Genomic DNA, 15,207 nt, shown 5'->3' on the forward strand with positions numbered 1-15,207 from the left:
TCTATTATATTGGATTCTGCAGATGATGGAGCAAAAATAATAACTTCTTGAATACAAACTATTAATATTATGATTTAAAAGAGATTTTGCGATGCGAGCTCGTCATTTTAACATATTCCTTTTCCAAAACTTATCACTATTACAGAATGAATAAAATTTTGTTTGTTATAACAAAACTAGTAACGATATTTTAATATTTTTTAATAACAGGTTCTTGCAAATTATTGACATAGAAAAATAAAATTTAATTTATGACATGTTCCTTTTTTAATTATACCCTCTTTGACATGTTGTACATCATTTTTCCTTTAAAGACTGTATTTCATTGATTTAGTATAGAAAAGTTTACCCTTGCCGCGCTTCTTTTCTTTTAATTATGAATCAAGTAACATTTACGATTTCCATAATCATATTTACTTTCGTGATTTTCTCAATTAACCATATTGTTTACAAAAAAAAATGGTTTAGTTTTTACTAATTCAATATACTTTTCACTTAGCATGCGGTGTAACGTGTTTGTATTTGGTTCAAAATTAGCAAAAAATGTGACAGATTTCGGAACATACTTCGAAGTTGCACACTGTACTTCCGGAAAATTTTAAAAGTGCAACTATTTCAGATAACCTCTATTTGCATGTGGTAAGAAGAACATTGGTAGCATTCACGTGCAATTTTTAGATTTGAATAAAATAAAGGTGTGTATTCTTAATTAAATAAAATTCTGGATCATAATCTTAAGGTAACCTTTATGTTCACTTTTTTATTACATATGCACGTTAAAGTAATGTTGTATACATTTTTTTTACATAATAAAGTTATATTTCAGTAAATTAACAGTTCATTACATCATTTTTGTAGATGGGAGAGGAAAAGCCAATTAAAGGAGGGTAAGCTGAATTATATTTTTTAAGAAGTTACACATTGCTAGGTTATATTTTAAAGATACTTTTGTTTGAAAGTGATGAGCTCTCCAAAAAGGCTCTTAAAAAACAACAAAAAGAAGCGGATAAAGCAGCAAAGAAAGCTGAACGCAAAGCTCAAAGTGTAAGCTAAGTTATTATATACATATGTTATAAAAAGATAGTTTTGTATAACAGAATTTTATTGTATGATAAAGTATTTTTAACTTATGTATATAGCAAGCACAACAAGACGTGAATCAAGAAGAAGATGTATCAGTTGGAAACTATGGAGAAACAGGATTAATACAGAGTAGAGACAAGCATGCAGAGAGAAAATTTACAGATATTAAAGATTTACATCCCAATTTGGAAAACCAGTGTGTATGGTTAAGAGGACGTTTACATACCAGTCGTGCTAAAGGTATGACATTTCAAAATAAAGAATGATTTAGAAAATGCAGTTAATATTTATTTTTTGAAGCAAAATATTTTTTTTTATAGGTAAACAGTGTTTTATTGTTTTAAGACAACAATCTTATACAGTACAAGGCTTGGCTGTGGTTAATGAAAAAGTCAGCAAACAAATGATTAAGTTTATATCCAAGTAAGTTACAGAAATGAATTTCTAAATTAATGTTATTTTGTATTTAACAAAGTTATTTTGCAGTATAACCAAAGAATCCATTGTTGATGTAGAGGCAGTTGTAAAACGTGTTCCTTCTAAAATTGAATCATGTACACAAAATGATGTAGAGGTTCACATTGAAAAAGCTTTTGTAGTAAGTGCTGCAAAACCACAATTACCTTTACAAATTGAGGATGCTTCAAGACCTGTAGGAGAAGCTGATGACAATGCTCTAAACATAAAAGTAAATCAAGATACTAGATTGGACAATAGAGTTTTGGATTTAAGAACTCCAGCTAATCAGGCTATATATAGAGTGGAAGCTGCTGTTTGTAAATTATTTAGAGATATACTTACAAATAAAGTAAGTTGCTAGTAAAGTAATTTTATGTAATTGTGATAATTCATTTATTAAATTCTTGTAAGCACAAAAATATTGAATTGGTATATAGGGTTTTGTTGAAATTCATACACCAAAAATTATATCTGCTGCAAGTGAAGGTGGAGCAAATGTATTTACAGTGTCATATTTTAAAGGAAACGCTTATTTAGCGCAGTCTCCTCAACTTTATAAACAAATGGCAATAGCAGCTGATTTTGACAAGGTTTTTACTGTAGGAGCAGGTAATTCCAAGTTGAAAAATCAATTATTTAATTGAATTCTTAGAACATATATTATGCATGATGTATGATAATTATTTAGTTTTTAGAGCTGAAGATTCTAATACGCACAGACATTTGACGGAATTCGTTGGTCTCGATTTAGAAATGGCATTTAAATACCATTATCATGAAGTGGTCGATACTATCGGACAAATGTTTACAGAAATGTTTAAGGGTCTTCGTGACAAGTTAATGAAAGTTTTTAAGTAATGTAGAAACTTCTTTATCACTGTCTATAATATAAATCTTGTTACATTTAATTTTAGTTACGCAGCTGAAATTGAGGCTGTACGTCAGCAATATAATGTAGAGCCGTTTAAGTTTCTGGATCCGCCTTTGAAATTAGAATTTAATGATGCGATTGAATTATTGGCGGAAGCTGGCGTAACTTTAGGTGAAGAAGACGATTTATCTACGCCCGATGAAAAATTATTGGGTAAACTTGTTAAGGCAAAAGTAAGCTGTTTCTTATCAATATTATTTACAAATAGGAGTCTTTTTTTCATCATACTTTCCTTTTTAGTACGATACGGACTTTTATATTTTGGATAAATACCCGCTAGCTGTAAGACCATTTTATACCATGCCAGATCCAAATAATCCTGTAAGTACACGTAACTCATTTTAAGCCCAGATCAAATACATGTAGTAATATTTATTACAGAAAGTATCAAATTCTTACGACATGTTTATGCGCGGTGAAGAAATTATTTCTGGTGCACAACGTATCCATGATCCTGAACTTCTTACAGAACGTGCAAAACATCATGGAATTGGTAGATATATTTAATTTCAGATTTTTACATGTTTGCGGTTATAACGTAATACAATTTTTATTTAAATTCTAGACATAGAAAAGATAAGATCATATATTGATGCATTTAAATATGGCTGTCCTCCTCATGCTGGTGGTGGAATTGGAATGGAACGTGTTGTTATGTTATATCTTGGTTTGGACAATATCAGAAAAGTTTCCATGTTCCCTCGCGATCCTAAACGTCTTACGCCATAAAATTTCATTGTTGTAAAACAACGTATATAATTATAAATATTACATTTATAAATATTAATATAATACATATACATACGTATAAAGGATTATCTACAAGACAACTGTAATGGCACCCTCCTCTGTGGTATTAGTTCTTTTTCTTTTTTATGGTACTTTTAAATTGTGCATGGCGTTGTAGAAATTTTCGCGCTAGCGATGGGTTCCTCGCTTGTGGAGCGCTGATCCGCTCTGCTCACGTTCGATTTGCGTGTCTGATTTCAATCTCGATGAAAAAGGGACCTGGGTACTGTTCAGGTGTAATATTAATTTTAAAGAAATGTTGAATAAAGATGAAAGGAAATATATTCCCCGCTATAAACTAATTTACTTTTACAAAATTGGAATACTCAAATAATACGATTGATCTCTTTTGGCGCGAAGTTTAGATGCCAAGCAACCGAAATCAATATTTATTTAGTGAGCGTCGTTAAGTAGTAATCCGCGGAAGTATTAACAAGCTTTTGTTTCTTGTTTCGCGCGCCTAAGTCCATGTTATGTGGAGCCATCTAACATAAGGTCATGTTCACATGGTATCGTAACAAAATAAACCACCTACGAAGAAACATTCATAGATGTCGTTATATGTCTCTTAAAACTGAGTTACGTCAAAGAAGTGTCTCTAAACGCAAACAAATTTTGAATTTTGTGTTAAGAAAGGTTAAGATAACAATTTATAATTGTGAAGAATATCACATTATACTCGTGCTTAGTAATTTTGATAAAAGTTGTGTATTATTAAAATCTGAATATGACAAGCAAATCGTTGATTTTAAGCGGTTTCAAAGAAGATTGCGAACAATTAATTGCTCGTTTCGAACGGGCAGACGATATTAGATTTCAAACTTTTTGTGAAATATGGAAAGCAATGAAATTTTCGTTGGTGTTTACGTAAGTCAAAATAGAATTTGATTGTAACAGTTATTTCTGTTATAACATTTATTTTAAGAACTATAGAAAATGTTATCATTCAAATAAGTTATAAATAATTGTTTGAAATGTATATATATCCTTTTATATTTCAAGGGGGCGTCCAACTTTTTTAGAGTTGTTAGAATTTTGTGAAGAAGCGCTAAATGTGTGCAAACAATTTCTTCTTTTGCCTCCTCGTTTTAAGGAACGTATTGGAGGATTGTACCTTTTATATGGAATATATCATAAGATGCCAATTGATCAATTTAAAATTAGAGTTAAACTAGATGACTGGCAAAGCATTATGGAGCTTCATGCAGAAATAAAAGAAGCAGAACATTTAGATGCTAATTATATATTATGTAAACTAATTGCAGAAAATGCATTTCATTTCTGTATTTTTGATTCAGAGGTAGATTTAATTAAAATTCTTTATTTTGAATAATGTTTTATAGATCTTATACATGATTTCTTGTTTCCAGTTTGGTTTGGAAAAGCATTATCGTATGAAGAATGCACAATGCTTTAACCCATATTCTGTATTGCCAACTTTGAAAGATTTAAGTGATAAGCATCAAATGTTGTCAAAAATTGATGTATTAAGTAAAGCTTATGAAGAAAAGAAACAATTACTACTGCTTAAAAATAAGTCAAATAGTAGTTTAAACTTATTCAATACAAACATAGCTAAAGAAATTGTTAATGATATTCGAGAGTTTGAAGAGCAGAGAAGGAATCAACAAATAAAAAATGTGCTTGATCATGAGAAAACATGTAGTGCCTCTACTTCAAAAGGGGAATGTAAAAAATCTCAATTGTGTGTATATTTATACAAACAATATATTTGTTATAAGTTTGTTAGACTACTTCCTATATATTTATATGTATGTTTTTATATTTTAGAAAATATACTTCTAAAAGCAAAGTAAGATCATTGATGGATGATGGTTTTCAAACAGATTCAAATGAATCTGAAGAAGATGAAGTATTAGAACTTGATGAGTGTGATTCAGATATACTAGAAAGTTTTGCTTAAGAATAAAAGAAAAGAAAAAGAAAACATAAATACATCTCTTACCTGTAAGTGTGTTGCCTTGTAATATAAAATAAGCTGTGTAGTTTATAGCATGTTCATAGTTCGAACAAAGAGTATATTAAGTAAATGATGTTTATATTTAAATTATTTTTTATTCAGAAGTGTACAAAATAAGTATAAGGAACAAATCAGTGAAAAGTATCAATCATTCTAAATTTTAAAGAAACCTTTTGTAGAATACATTGTACTCTATCTTATTGTAGCTGTTTTGCACAGACTTTAAATGAAGACAATTCAATTAAATGACTGAACATCTTTAAAATGGAATTGAATTTTTAAACTTAAAAACTGAGTAGAATATATTATAGATTTCAGACACAAGTTACTTTATCAGAGACTGGTTTCAAAGATGTAACTTTCCATTTTTATGTAGCTGTATGTATATTTACGGTATTAAAAATAAATCTATATACTGAATGCAATTGTTCTATTGCCGCGAATAAACATTTATAAAGCTCGCGGCAAAATGTTCATGCTAGAATTTCTTAATAAACTTTCAATTGGTTGTTGTCGTCAAATCCAGCACTATGGCCCGCGTTTCGTACAATAAAACTAGTTCCATCGTAATGCATACGTCGTTCACCGCGACGCACAAATAGATGAGAAGTTTGGCCAAGAGAGGCAGTACAATGTAAAAATGGTGTTGTTAACGAAGCTGTTCCATTACTAGGTGATGTTCGTAATTGATACTTGTTACTATTTCGGGCAATCCTAATAAAAGAGAGATTATATTTTTATCGACTAATATGGTAGTGTAATTTTTTGCATTTACCATTATTAATAAAAGTACCTGACAAGACCATCAGGTGTTTGGGAAACTCTGACATTGTTAATAATCCAATTTTCTACACCCTCGTTAGTTAGCCAGTATTGAGCGGCGTTTAAAGCTGCCGCAGCTTCTTGTAAACATGCTGGACCATGCCGGGAACGAGAGTAAAAAACGCTTACAGAAAAGTCCTAAAAGTTACACATTTTCTTCATTGCAGTACATGATTAATGGAATAATTGCCTTTTTTCATACCTGACTCATATCCGAAAATGAATCTGTAGTTGTTCTTGTTCCTGCTGTGTCAACTAAATAAACAAGAGCGCATTGCTCCGAAGTGAAACTGACCCCCTTATACCACATCTTTGCGTATCTGATGAAGGATAATAATACTTGTTAATGGTACTTTAATGATGTTACAGATACCACTAACTTGTTATTGCCGTGGGCGTCGTGGGCCAAGATTTCAACTCGTGATCCGTACTGATATATTCTTCCATTTGGATGTAGTAATGCAGCAGCTGCTCCAGAACCGCTCAACGATAGTACAATATTATTCTACGCTGACGATAAACGCGATTCAGTAAAGAATCATGTAAGTGTTGCATATTGTTTTCAATTAATATTATTATACACTTATGTTAGTATACTATTTTCTCACTTTCATTTTCATATCGGGTTTTTAATTACTGTTCTATTAAGATCTATTTCAAACAGGAATTCTACTATAATATAGAAGTAAAGGAGATACCTTAAAATTAATTACTCTAACTGCACGATCGATCGTCATATCAACCCGAATCCGGTTATGGAGTCTCAATGAAATTGTACCATGTGGTGTAGTAACAATAGCAGCATCGGTCTCGTGTTCTCTCCAATTTTCCGCATAGACACATGTCTCCTCGTAGCACGGTGCGATAGTTTTAGAATTTCGCGGCTGCCGCCAGAGTGCTGTTGAATTGGAAAATGCGGTTGCACCAGCTAATCCGCCCCATTGCTCCGACGGCGGTGCTTCGAAATACTTAGAAAATTCACTGTACCGCTAAGGAGAACGAAAATGAAAATTTGTTTTAAAAAGAATTGTTCGTCTAATAACGATATTAATTAATAGGTAAAGTACCTGGAAATTAGTTTCATCTGTCTGCGCGTGATAACTGTGTGCTGTGTAGAGAGATCTCGGTCGCATCGAGGTAGTTTGATTTTGTATCGCTGGTACAGAACACGGTTGTTGACTCATCGCTTGTGTTCCAGTTTGGGTATTACATTTTTGGATTTCTTTTCGATACTCGCCACAAGAAGTTGCCATAGCTTTTGCCTTTGATTAACAATGCGGAATAAAAATGATTGAAATTGACTTGAAAGAAAATGAATTGACTAATCTCTACGAATATATGATGTTAAGGGACAGATTTTACGATACGCCTTTTTCTAAGAAGAGAAAGTCAACGGAAATGAAACTCTATCGATAAACAATTCACGAATTAACCGTCGGAGAATATAATAGGTGAAAGAATCTAAATTAGAGACCTTGGAATTAGCTGTGGCGTTTTTTTGCTTCTTGCGACGGGATTTCCGGGGTTTCGACACCGCCGTTTCACTACCCTCGTTTATGCGATCCACGGCTGAAGCGGTTTACGTATCTACAGATTTAGGTCCGTTCAATGGATCCACGACTTCAATCAGTTACTGGTGCTTGATCTCACGAAAATACTTGCATATATGTGACTTTGAACTTGAGAGTTTTCAGTTTAGCGATCAAGAACACCCGGATCGCGTCAAGGGAAATCAATAGTAGGTATCTATAAGAACTTGTACACAGGATAATGCGGTTGAGAGATATTTCGGTGAAACAAACGAATATCCTAGTTGATTGTGTGTGTGTCGTTGCCCTGACGATAAAAAATGACAAGAGACTGATAACAGACAAATTCTGCTGAAACGAAAGTAAATAAAAACTTCTCTTTCTATTCAAATCGAGCAATTAATTTCACATTTATGCATTTACATTAATACGTTGATACATTTTTTAGATCTCTTAACAACGGAGAAAGAGCAATATAAAACTAAAATACTCCGACCAGTATTTCATTCAGAACGAACAACAGTCACTTCTTTTTCATGCAACTTTTTCGCAGTTCTTCACCTCTCCTTCCTCTTGCGCAACAATTTATTTCAAGCCTAAGAAAATCGTCTAATTAATATTTATGACGATGTTATATTACCCGCTTTCTTCTTCAAACATTTCACGTTTTGTAAAACGTTGCTCTAAACTCTAACGTCGAGCAAGTAATCATTTCCTAGGATCAAGGTGAAGGTAACGATTACTAATCAAGTGTTATATAAGTCTATTTTACATTATCGTTAATTATTGTCAAAGTGATTATGACATATTATCCGCATTCTTTTTTAATAGACGAGATAATCTTTCATCTCTCATCAGCGTTTATGTGTATTTTCTTTCATACGTTAAAATAATCCTTCGAATCTTACTTGTTCGTTTTTCCTTCTTTTGTTTTTTTCTTTTTTTTGCACGCGCGGTAACTTTTTGGCGAACGCGAATTTAAATAGTTTGTAAATTGCACTCTCTCTCTCTCCCTCTCTCTCCCTCCCACCCTCTCTCTCTTTCTCTCTTTTTTCACCATTCGAATTGCAGCGTGTACGGTGAATTAGTAATATTGGGAGATTTTATATGTGTTCCAATCCCGTGGCATTCACTTTCAAGGATAGCAGTGAAATTGTAGTATGTAGTTTCTTCGACACATTTTTCCCATAGAATGCACGATTCGACAATAAATTTGGAGTGGTAATGACAATAGAAGTTACTGCAAGTCAATGAGCTTATTGCATAACAGCGTAATAGGTACCTTCTTTGTATTTCTTTCAAGCAAATATATTATCCGTGTTGTAGAAAATTCAAACGAGACAAAACTTTCCTGATAGTGCTTCATTGAATAAAATTAGCGATGACGACGCTTTGAATATGCAATTTCACTCGAAAAGTATCTATCTCGAATGAAAAATAGTTCTAGGACGTTCTGTAAAAGCATATCACTAATTTATTCATCTTCTTTTTTTTTTTTCTCTTCTAGGTACTGTAACGCGCGAACAATACTACATAAGAGTAATACACATACAAGGTATATCTTTTACGTTTTATGCAATACAATACTCATGAATGAAATACATGTTGGACATGTCAATACACAACATCGTCTTATTGCAAGTAACAATATATTGTATAATACTGCTTTTCATATGGTGGGGACGTAGGATTTATCTGCTGACACTTCTTAAGGCCCCAGTACGCGCTCATTCAGCACGTGTAATAGCTCGTGGAAGCTTGATTTGTAAATAGAAAACAGTCTTCGGAAAGGTTTTACTTAGCGATTTTTAACAATGTTCGTATATAAACTTCCGCTTATCTTGGGTGTTATCGGCTTAACTTTAGGTAATTGTTATTTTTCTTTATAATTTTTCCAGATCGTTATTTAAATGTATTCGAATATCGCAGATAAGAATTTTGAGAATTGACACAGACATTGGCTGTTGTTTTGAATGCGAAAAAAATATCAGAACTAAGAACGATTTATCGATATTTCTGCTATTGTAACTATTTCTAATGCTCTCGAGTATTTAGTTTCAGTATGTCCTTGAAATTTTAATTTAAAGTATCGTATTTTCTCGCCTTCTAGAGTCGCCTGCGCCAGTTGAAAACGTTGAAACAAATAATGATAAAGATGGTAAAAAAATTGAAAGTAGTACCCTTCGGCTAGTAACAGTGGTAAATATAAATGAAAAGTATCGGATTTAAAAAAGTATACGATCTGTTTTCTGTTCTATTGTTACATTATTTTCGTTTGATATGAAATCCTTCGTATGTATATTTGACTTAAATGTATTTGCAGCTGGATTAACGTTATCGTACGATCAATAAAAGCGATGTAGATTTCTTTAGCATACCTATTTCTTTGAAAATAAATGCCTTGTTTCATTTTTATTTCAAGCTTTAATTAACATAACTATGGCATTCTAACAACAAATGCACATACTGCTTATTTGAATAATTATCATTGCCCCTTAATAATTGATGAAAATAAATTTTTAGGTAATGAGGCATGGAGACAGAGCACCACAGGATACTTACCCAAATGATCCTTACATCAATAATACTATGGAGCCTTATGGTTGGGGTCAATTAACAAATGTAACATTTTACATGATTTCTTTAACTATATCGATATTTAATTTGACACTACAGATAAATAATCCTATGCAGGAAGGGAGAAGAAATCAGTACAATCAAGGTCTTTTCCTACGAAAACGATACGATCATTTATTGGGCCCGATATACAACCCTGACATATTTTATTTGCAATGTACCGCGGTCGATCGTACAAAAATGTCTGCAATGTTAGAGGCAGCAGCTTTATGGAAACCAAATGAAAACCAAGCTTTTAAACCTGACTTAGCCTGGCAACCTGTTACCTTATTTTATCAACCGCGTTCAGAAGATACAGTACATATTTTCTTTTATAAACTAATTAACTTTAACTTGATATCCATAGTCGACTAATATTTAAGTTTTTCATGTTTATAGTTAATGTTAATATGGGATACGTGTCCGAAGTATACCAAGTTACGACATACAATTACAAGTCTGTCAGAAGTTCAACAAATTCAAGAGAATAATAGACTACTCTATGAAGAATTGACGAGTTTAACGGGTATGGAGATTTCAACACCAGGTGATGTTGGTTCACTTTACGGAACATTAACAGCAGAGGTTTGTATCGGTTGGTTCTTTTGAGCAAATAAAAGATTAGATATACTATACAGATATATTTTATTAACATTGTAAATCCATTATTTTAGAAACATATGAACTTAACACTTCCCAAATGGACTGAAGATTATTTCCCTGATAAACTGATACCGCTTACATTATACGACTTTCAACTTAACGTTTATAATGATCTTCTTAAGAGACTTAAAGGGGGACCATTTGTTAAAAAAATTGTTACCGATATGTTAGCAAAAAGAGACGACACTTTAGAACCTGCAACAAGGAAAATGTTTATGTATATTGGTCATGACAGTACAATTGTCACTCTTTTGGATGTTATGCACGTATGGAACAATCAAATGCCATATTATAATATCATGACAATGATCGAATTGCACGAAACGAACAAAGGCTGGAATGTTCAAGTAAAGATTGACATTGTTTTATTTATTGAGCAAATATTTAAAAGAATTTAATCGTCAGTTTTATCATTTTCATACTCTGTTTTCTAGATCTTCTTAAGAAATACCACTGATCATGAACCATATCCTCTGACTATTCCTGGATGTACAACGGTATGTCCTCTTGAAAAATTTGTACAGATTTTAAAACCAATGATACCAGACGATTGGGTAGAAGAATGTAAAGTTGACGGAGATTATACACCTCCGCCTGCCCCACTTCCTTGATCATAATTATATTATAAAGATACAAAATGTACCATGAAGAAAATGATGAAAGTATTACTTAAGTAATTAACTGTTAGCAAGAGATAACTGTGTAAAACGTGTATATTTTTGGAAATAAGTGATTATATAATAAGAAATGTAAAATAAACATGTACTAAAATAGGATTATTTGTCTACTTTAGGCCCAAAATGTATTCGTAGATTGTTAATTTACATAATGGATACTGTGACAATGATAACTAATAGTTAATTTCCGTAGAATGTATGTATTTACATTTTTATTTATTTACTTTTTTGTTACATACACATCTCAATTATATTCTATTAACTGACTATAAAAAATATGTACTTGTATATAAGACGAAAGTGTTTGCCAATTATGAACAAATGCTTATAATTAGGTATTGATTTGTTTCTAGGCAAATATTTTCTCCTCACGACGCTTTTTTGTAACCACTGTGCCAGGTTTATGTTGAGCGTCCGGATGATTCAATAATTCAGGGGGACAGGTAGATATTGGACTTGCAAGAATTGTTTGCTTCAAATCATAGAATAGATGACTGTCGTCCTTGGTGCAGAACGAAATGGCAAGACCAGCTTTTCCAGCACGACCAGTTCTACCGATACGGTGCGTATAATCTAAAAATAGGTAAAAAATAGAATATACTTTTGTTCTTACAATCTCCCTTTTTTATAGTATATAGTATTTACCTTCTATAGTCTTAGCCATATCATAATTAATAACCATAGACACATCTTTAATATCGATACCACGTCCCGCGACATCGGTGGCAACCAAGATATCTTTACTGCCGCTTTTCAGAGAAGCAAGTGCATATTCTCTTTGTTCTTGTCCTTTACCACCATGAAGAGTACAAGCATTGTACTGAAAAATAACACACCAATAAAATACAATATCAATAAAATATACGCTCGCAATACTGTAAAATAATTGAAACTCGAACGTACACCCAATTTCTCCAAACCTCTTGCCAGTACATCAGCTCCTTTCTTTTGATTAACGAATATAATAACTGGTGGTTCAACACCTCTGCTAAGTATTTCCATAAGTTTTTTACGCTTATCAGCCTCGCCCATTATGTGCACAATTTGTTCTGTTCTTTCTGTCGGTTTTCCTACACTGCCAATATATACAACCGCAGGTCGTCTTAAATAAGTTCTGGCTAATCTTTCTACAGCGGGTGGCATAGTCGCGGTAAACATTACAGTCTAAAAATTGTAATAAAAATTATCAATTATTTATATTCGGTTGTAATGTAATAATAAATATTATTTCCTACCTGTCTGTATTTTTTCTTCGTATTGTAATTAGCTAGAAGTTTTTCTTCGTTTTCAGCATCTTCATTGTCTGGTTTTAGATTTGTAACTGGCATGTATTCCAAAATCTTTTGAACATCTGAAAAGTTAAAGAAAAATTAAAATTTAATTCTATGCATACACCAGCATTCTAAAAACATACCTGGTTCAAATCCCATATCTATCATTCTATCAGCTTCGTCCAAAACAATATAAGTACACTGATTTAAAACCAAGTATCGATTTTCTAGTACGTCTATTAATCGCCCTGGTGTAGCTATAACGATCTGTAATAGTTGTAATTAATTTAAAGTGTTACAAGGTCGTAAGTTGTAATACACCATTTTCTATTTGATAAAACTAATACCTCACAACCCATTCTCAATCTAAATCCTTGTTCTTCTCTTGAAAGACCACCTACAACAACAACCGTTCTTATACCCAATGGTTGTCCAAATTTATTTGTCTCTTCTTCAATTTGCTGGGCTAACTCACTAAAAAAATGTATATTATGAATTTTAGTTTTCTTCCTTTAACTAATATGATTAAAAGTATAAAAATAAATTTACCGAGTTGGTGCTAAAATTATACTGTAAGGACCCTGATCTGCTTCTTCTAGTCTTTCAATTTTTGGTAAACTAGTGATCCATAATAGTAATGGAATTAAGAATGCTAAAGTCTTTCCAGATCCAGTTTCAGCAACTCCAATAATATCACGATTTTGAAGTCCTATGGGAATGGCTTGTCTTTGAATAGGTGTTAAATCTTTGTATCCCACTTTATCAATAATATCAAGAATTTCTTTTGGAAATCCAGACTCTTTCCATGATCTAATTGGATCAGGTATACGGCCCCCTTTTATTGTAATATTGTAATCCTCCCTAAATATACGCCAATCTCTTTCTGTCATTTCATGGAGAGCTTTTTCTGACCAATGTCTGTCATCCCACTTTTGTTTCTCTTCTTTCCTTTTCACCTTTTTCAACCTCATTCTAAAAGAGATATGTACAAAATATGAATAAATATAAAGTATACATAATTTATAGTTTTAGAGAAGGCTACACACTTCTCCTGTTCTTTTTCTGCTTCTGTTCTTCTTTTCTCTAGAAGCTCTCCATAGAATTTACTTTGATCTCGTTTTTGTGCTTTGATATCTATACCAGCAAGATTTCCTCTACCAAAAAATTGAACCTGATGTCTTTCTTTGTAAATGCTATTGTAATCAACAGATGTGTCTTCTGAAGTATCCCAATCAAATACAAATTTCCTATCATTCAATCGTCTAACACGTCGTTTTTTCTTCACTAATCCCAAATAACGTTCTTTAATAGCTTCCACTTCTTTCTCTTTATCCTTGTCCTTGATTTCATCTTCCCTTGTACGTTGACCATCTCTACGCCTATTTTACAAATTATTATGAAAATAAATCTTTACTTTACAAATTCAATTTGTGTAATCAAATATTGTATACCTATCCCTATCATCCCACTCCCTATCTTTTCCAGCACTTTCATTGTGGGAGAAAGATTTACGTATTTCCTCCTGTTGTTTTCTTATGGCTTCAACTTCTTCTTGACGCTTTTGTATAGCTATAGTAGCACGTTCTTCTTTAGTTAAAAATTTTGGTTTAGCACGTGCTTCTTCTTCTGCTTTCTTCTTAGCCAATAGTTCTTCTAAACTTAGTGGTTCTTTCTTTGGTGGAGCTTTTGATTTGTCCTCAGATTCTTCCTCTTCTTTCCTACCTTCAGATTTATTTTCTTTCTTGTTTTCATCTTCTATGACAAATATTGGACTTGGTTTGCGTTTTTTCTCATCTTTTGACTTGTCCTTCGAATCTCGTCCTTCTTTTGATCTCCCCCCGTCTTTTTCGCGTGATCTATCTCGTTCTCTTGATCTTTCACGTGATCTTGAACGTTTCCTATCTTTTTTTCGATCCTTGGATCGGCTTCTTGATCGTCTTCTATCTCGTCGTTCCCGATCTCTTTCACGATCGCGATCTCGTTCACGCGATCTACTTCGTCTTACAGTTTTTTTATCATGAGCCATAGAAAATTCTCCAAATTGTTTTATTCAGTCGTTTATAATTAATACAGAATTTTTTTAGAGGTTATAAAATGTGAACCTGAAAAGTCGTTAAGTTTTTAACAACAAACGGATAGTAACATAAACGTTATGTATCGTTGTAGTAATACTTACTTTCTATACCGACATTTCTAATAAGTAGTTACAGGAAATCTGTAATATTTATATTAAATGTTGTCAAACGTCACAGCAAAATATACGATATATTTTAAACGTATGAAGTTATCAAATAAAATATATGTCCACAAATGATAACATCAGAGCAAGTGCTTTTTTTAAACGAATTATAATAATTAAAATTTGTTTAATTAAACGCAATCAGTT

At 32.3% G+C, this 15,207-nt stretch overlaps 5 protein-coding genes across 7 annotated transcripts; 3 read left to right on the forward strand and 2 right to left on the reverse strand.

Annotated features, from left to right (window-relative positions):
• The first annotated feature begins 595 nt into the window (after nucleotides 1–595).
• Nucleotides 596–3,202, forward strand: LOC108579513 (aspartate--tRNA ligase, cytoplasmic). Of its 2 annotated transcripts, none has more exons than XM_017943058.1 (12): nucleotides 596–739; nucleotides 859–887; nucleotides 960–1,044; nucleotides 1,140–1,323; nucleotides 1,404–1,506; nucleotides 1,570–1,891; nucleotides 1,980–2,151; nucleotides 2,231–2,378; nucleotides 2,457–2,646; nucleotides 2,714–2,794; nucleotides 2,855–2,966; nucleotides 3,039–3,202. In XM_017943058.1, exons 2-12 carry the CDS (start codon nucleotides 859–861, stop codon nucleotides 3,200–3,202), a joined length of 1,590 nt encoding a protein of 529 aa, XP_017798547.1. In that variant the 5' UTR covers nucleotides 596–739. The 2 variants fall into 2 exon arrangements, with proteins under 2 accessions (XP_017798547.1, XP_017798546.1); XM_017943057.1 differs by having other exon boundaries at nucleotides 596–695.
• Nucleotides 3,203–3,940: 738 nt separating this feature from the next.
• LOC108579460 (snRNA-activating protein complex subunit 1) lies at nucleotides 3,941–5,186 on the forward strand. Its single transcript, XM_017943005.1, has 4 exons — nucleotides 3,941–4,129; nucleotides 4,265–4,562; nucleotides 4,633–4,967; nucleotides 5,054–5,186. The coding sequence occupies exons 1-4, from the start codon at nucleotides 3,990–3,992 to the stop codon at nucleotides 5,184–5,186; spliced, it is 906 nt and encodes a 301-aa protein (XP_017798494.1). The 5' UTR covers nucleotides 3,941–3,989.
• A 545-nt stretch (nucleotides 5,187–5,731) lies between these two features.
• Nucleotides 5,732–8,035, reverse strand: LOC108579461. The gene is made up of 8 exons (XM_017943006.1): nucleotides 8,026–8,035; nucleotides 7,540–7,634; nucleotides 7,133–7,327; nucleotides 6,764–7,054; nucleotides 6,446–6,570; nucleotides 6,268–6,385; nucleotides 6,037–6,203; nucleotides 5,732–5,957 (listed from the first exon to the last, which is right to left on the reverse strand). The coding sequence occupies exons 1-8, from the start codon at nucleotides 8,033–8,035 to the stop codon at nucleotides 5,732–5,734; spliced, it is 1,227 nt and encodes a 408-aa protein (XP_017798495.1).
• Nucleotides 8,036–9,116: 1,081 nt separating this feature from the next.
• Nucleotides 9,117–11,561, forward strand: LOC108579573 (testicular acid phosphatase homolog). Of its 2 annotated transcripts, XM_017943144.1 has the most exons (7): nucleotides 9,357–9,460; nucleotides 9,705–9,793; nucleotides 10,118–10,216; nucleotides 10,289–10,528; nucleotides 10,610–10,795; nucleotides 10,885–11,220; nucleotides 11,308–11,561. In XM_017943144.1, exons 1-7 carry the CDS (start codon nucleotides 9,409–9,411, stop codon nucleotides 11,482–11,484), a joined length of 1,179 nt encoding a protein of 392 aa, XP_017798633.1. In that variant the 5' UTR covers nucleotides 9,357–9,408; the 3' UTR covers nucleotides 11,485–11,561. The 2 variants fall into 2 exon arrangements, with proteins under 2 accessions (XP_017798634.1, XP_017798633.1); XM_017943145.1 differs by lacking the exons at nucleotides 9,357–9,460; nucleotides 9,705–9,793 and adding an exon at nucleotides 9,117–9,149.
• Nucleotides 11,562–11,899: 338 nt separating this feature from the next.
• LOC108579557 (probable ATP-dependent RNA helicase DDX23) lies at nucleotides 11,900–14,870 on the reverse strand. Its single transcript, XM_017943121.1, has 9 exons — nucleotides 14,273–14,870; nucleotides 13,868–14,200; nucleotides 13,371–13,793; nucleotides 13,169–13,295; nucleotides 12,965–13,088; nucleotides 12,786–12,901; nucleotides 12,454–12,714; nucleotides 12,196–12,370; nucleotides 11,900–12,123 (listed from the first exon to the last, which is right to left on the reverse strand). Exons 1-9 carry the CDS (start codon nucleotides 14,845–14,847, stop codon nucleotides 11,900–11,902), a joined length of 2,358 nt encoding a protein of 785 aa, XP_017798610.1. The 5' UTR covers nucleotides 14,848–14,870.
• Nucleotides 14,871–15,207: the final 337 nt, after the last annotated feature.

The sequence above is a fragment of the Habropoda laboriosa genome, unplaced genomic scaffold (assembly GCF_001263275.1).
Source record: "Habropoda laboriosa isolate 0110345459 unplaced genomic scaffold, ASM126327v1 scaffold33, whole genome shotgun sequence".
Classification (NCBI taxonomy): Eukaryota; Metazoa; Arthropoda; class Insecta; order Hymenoptera; family Apidae; genus Habropoda; species Habropoda laboriosa.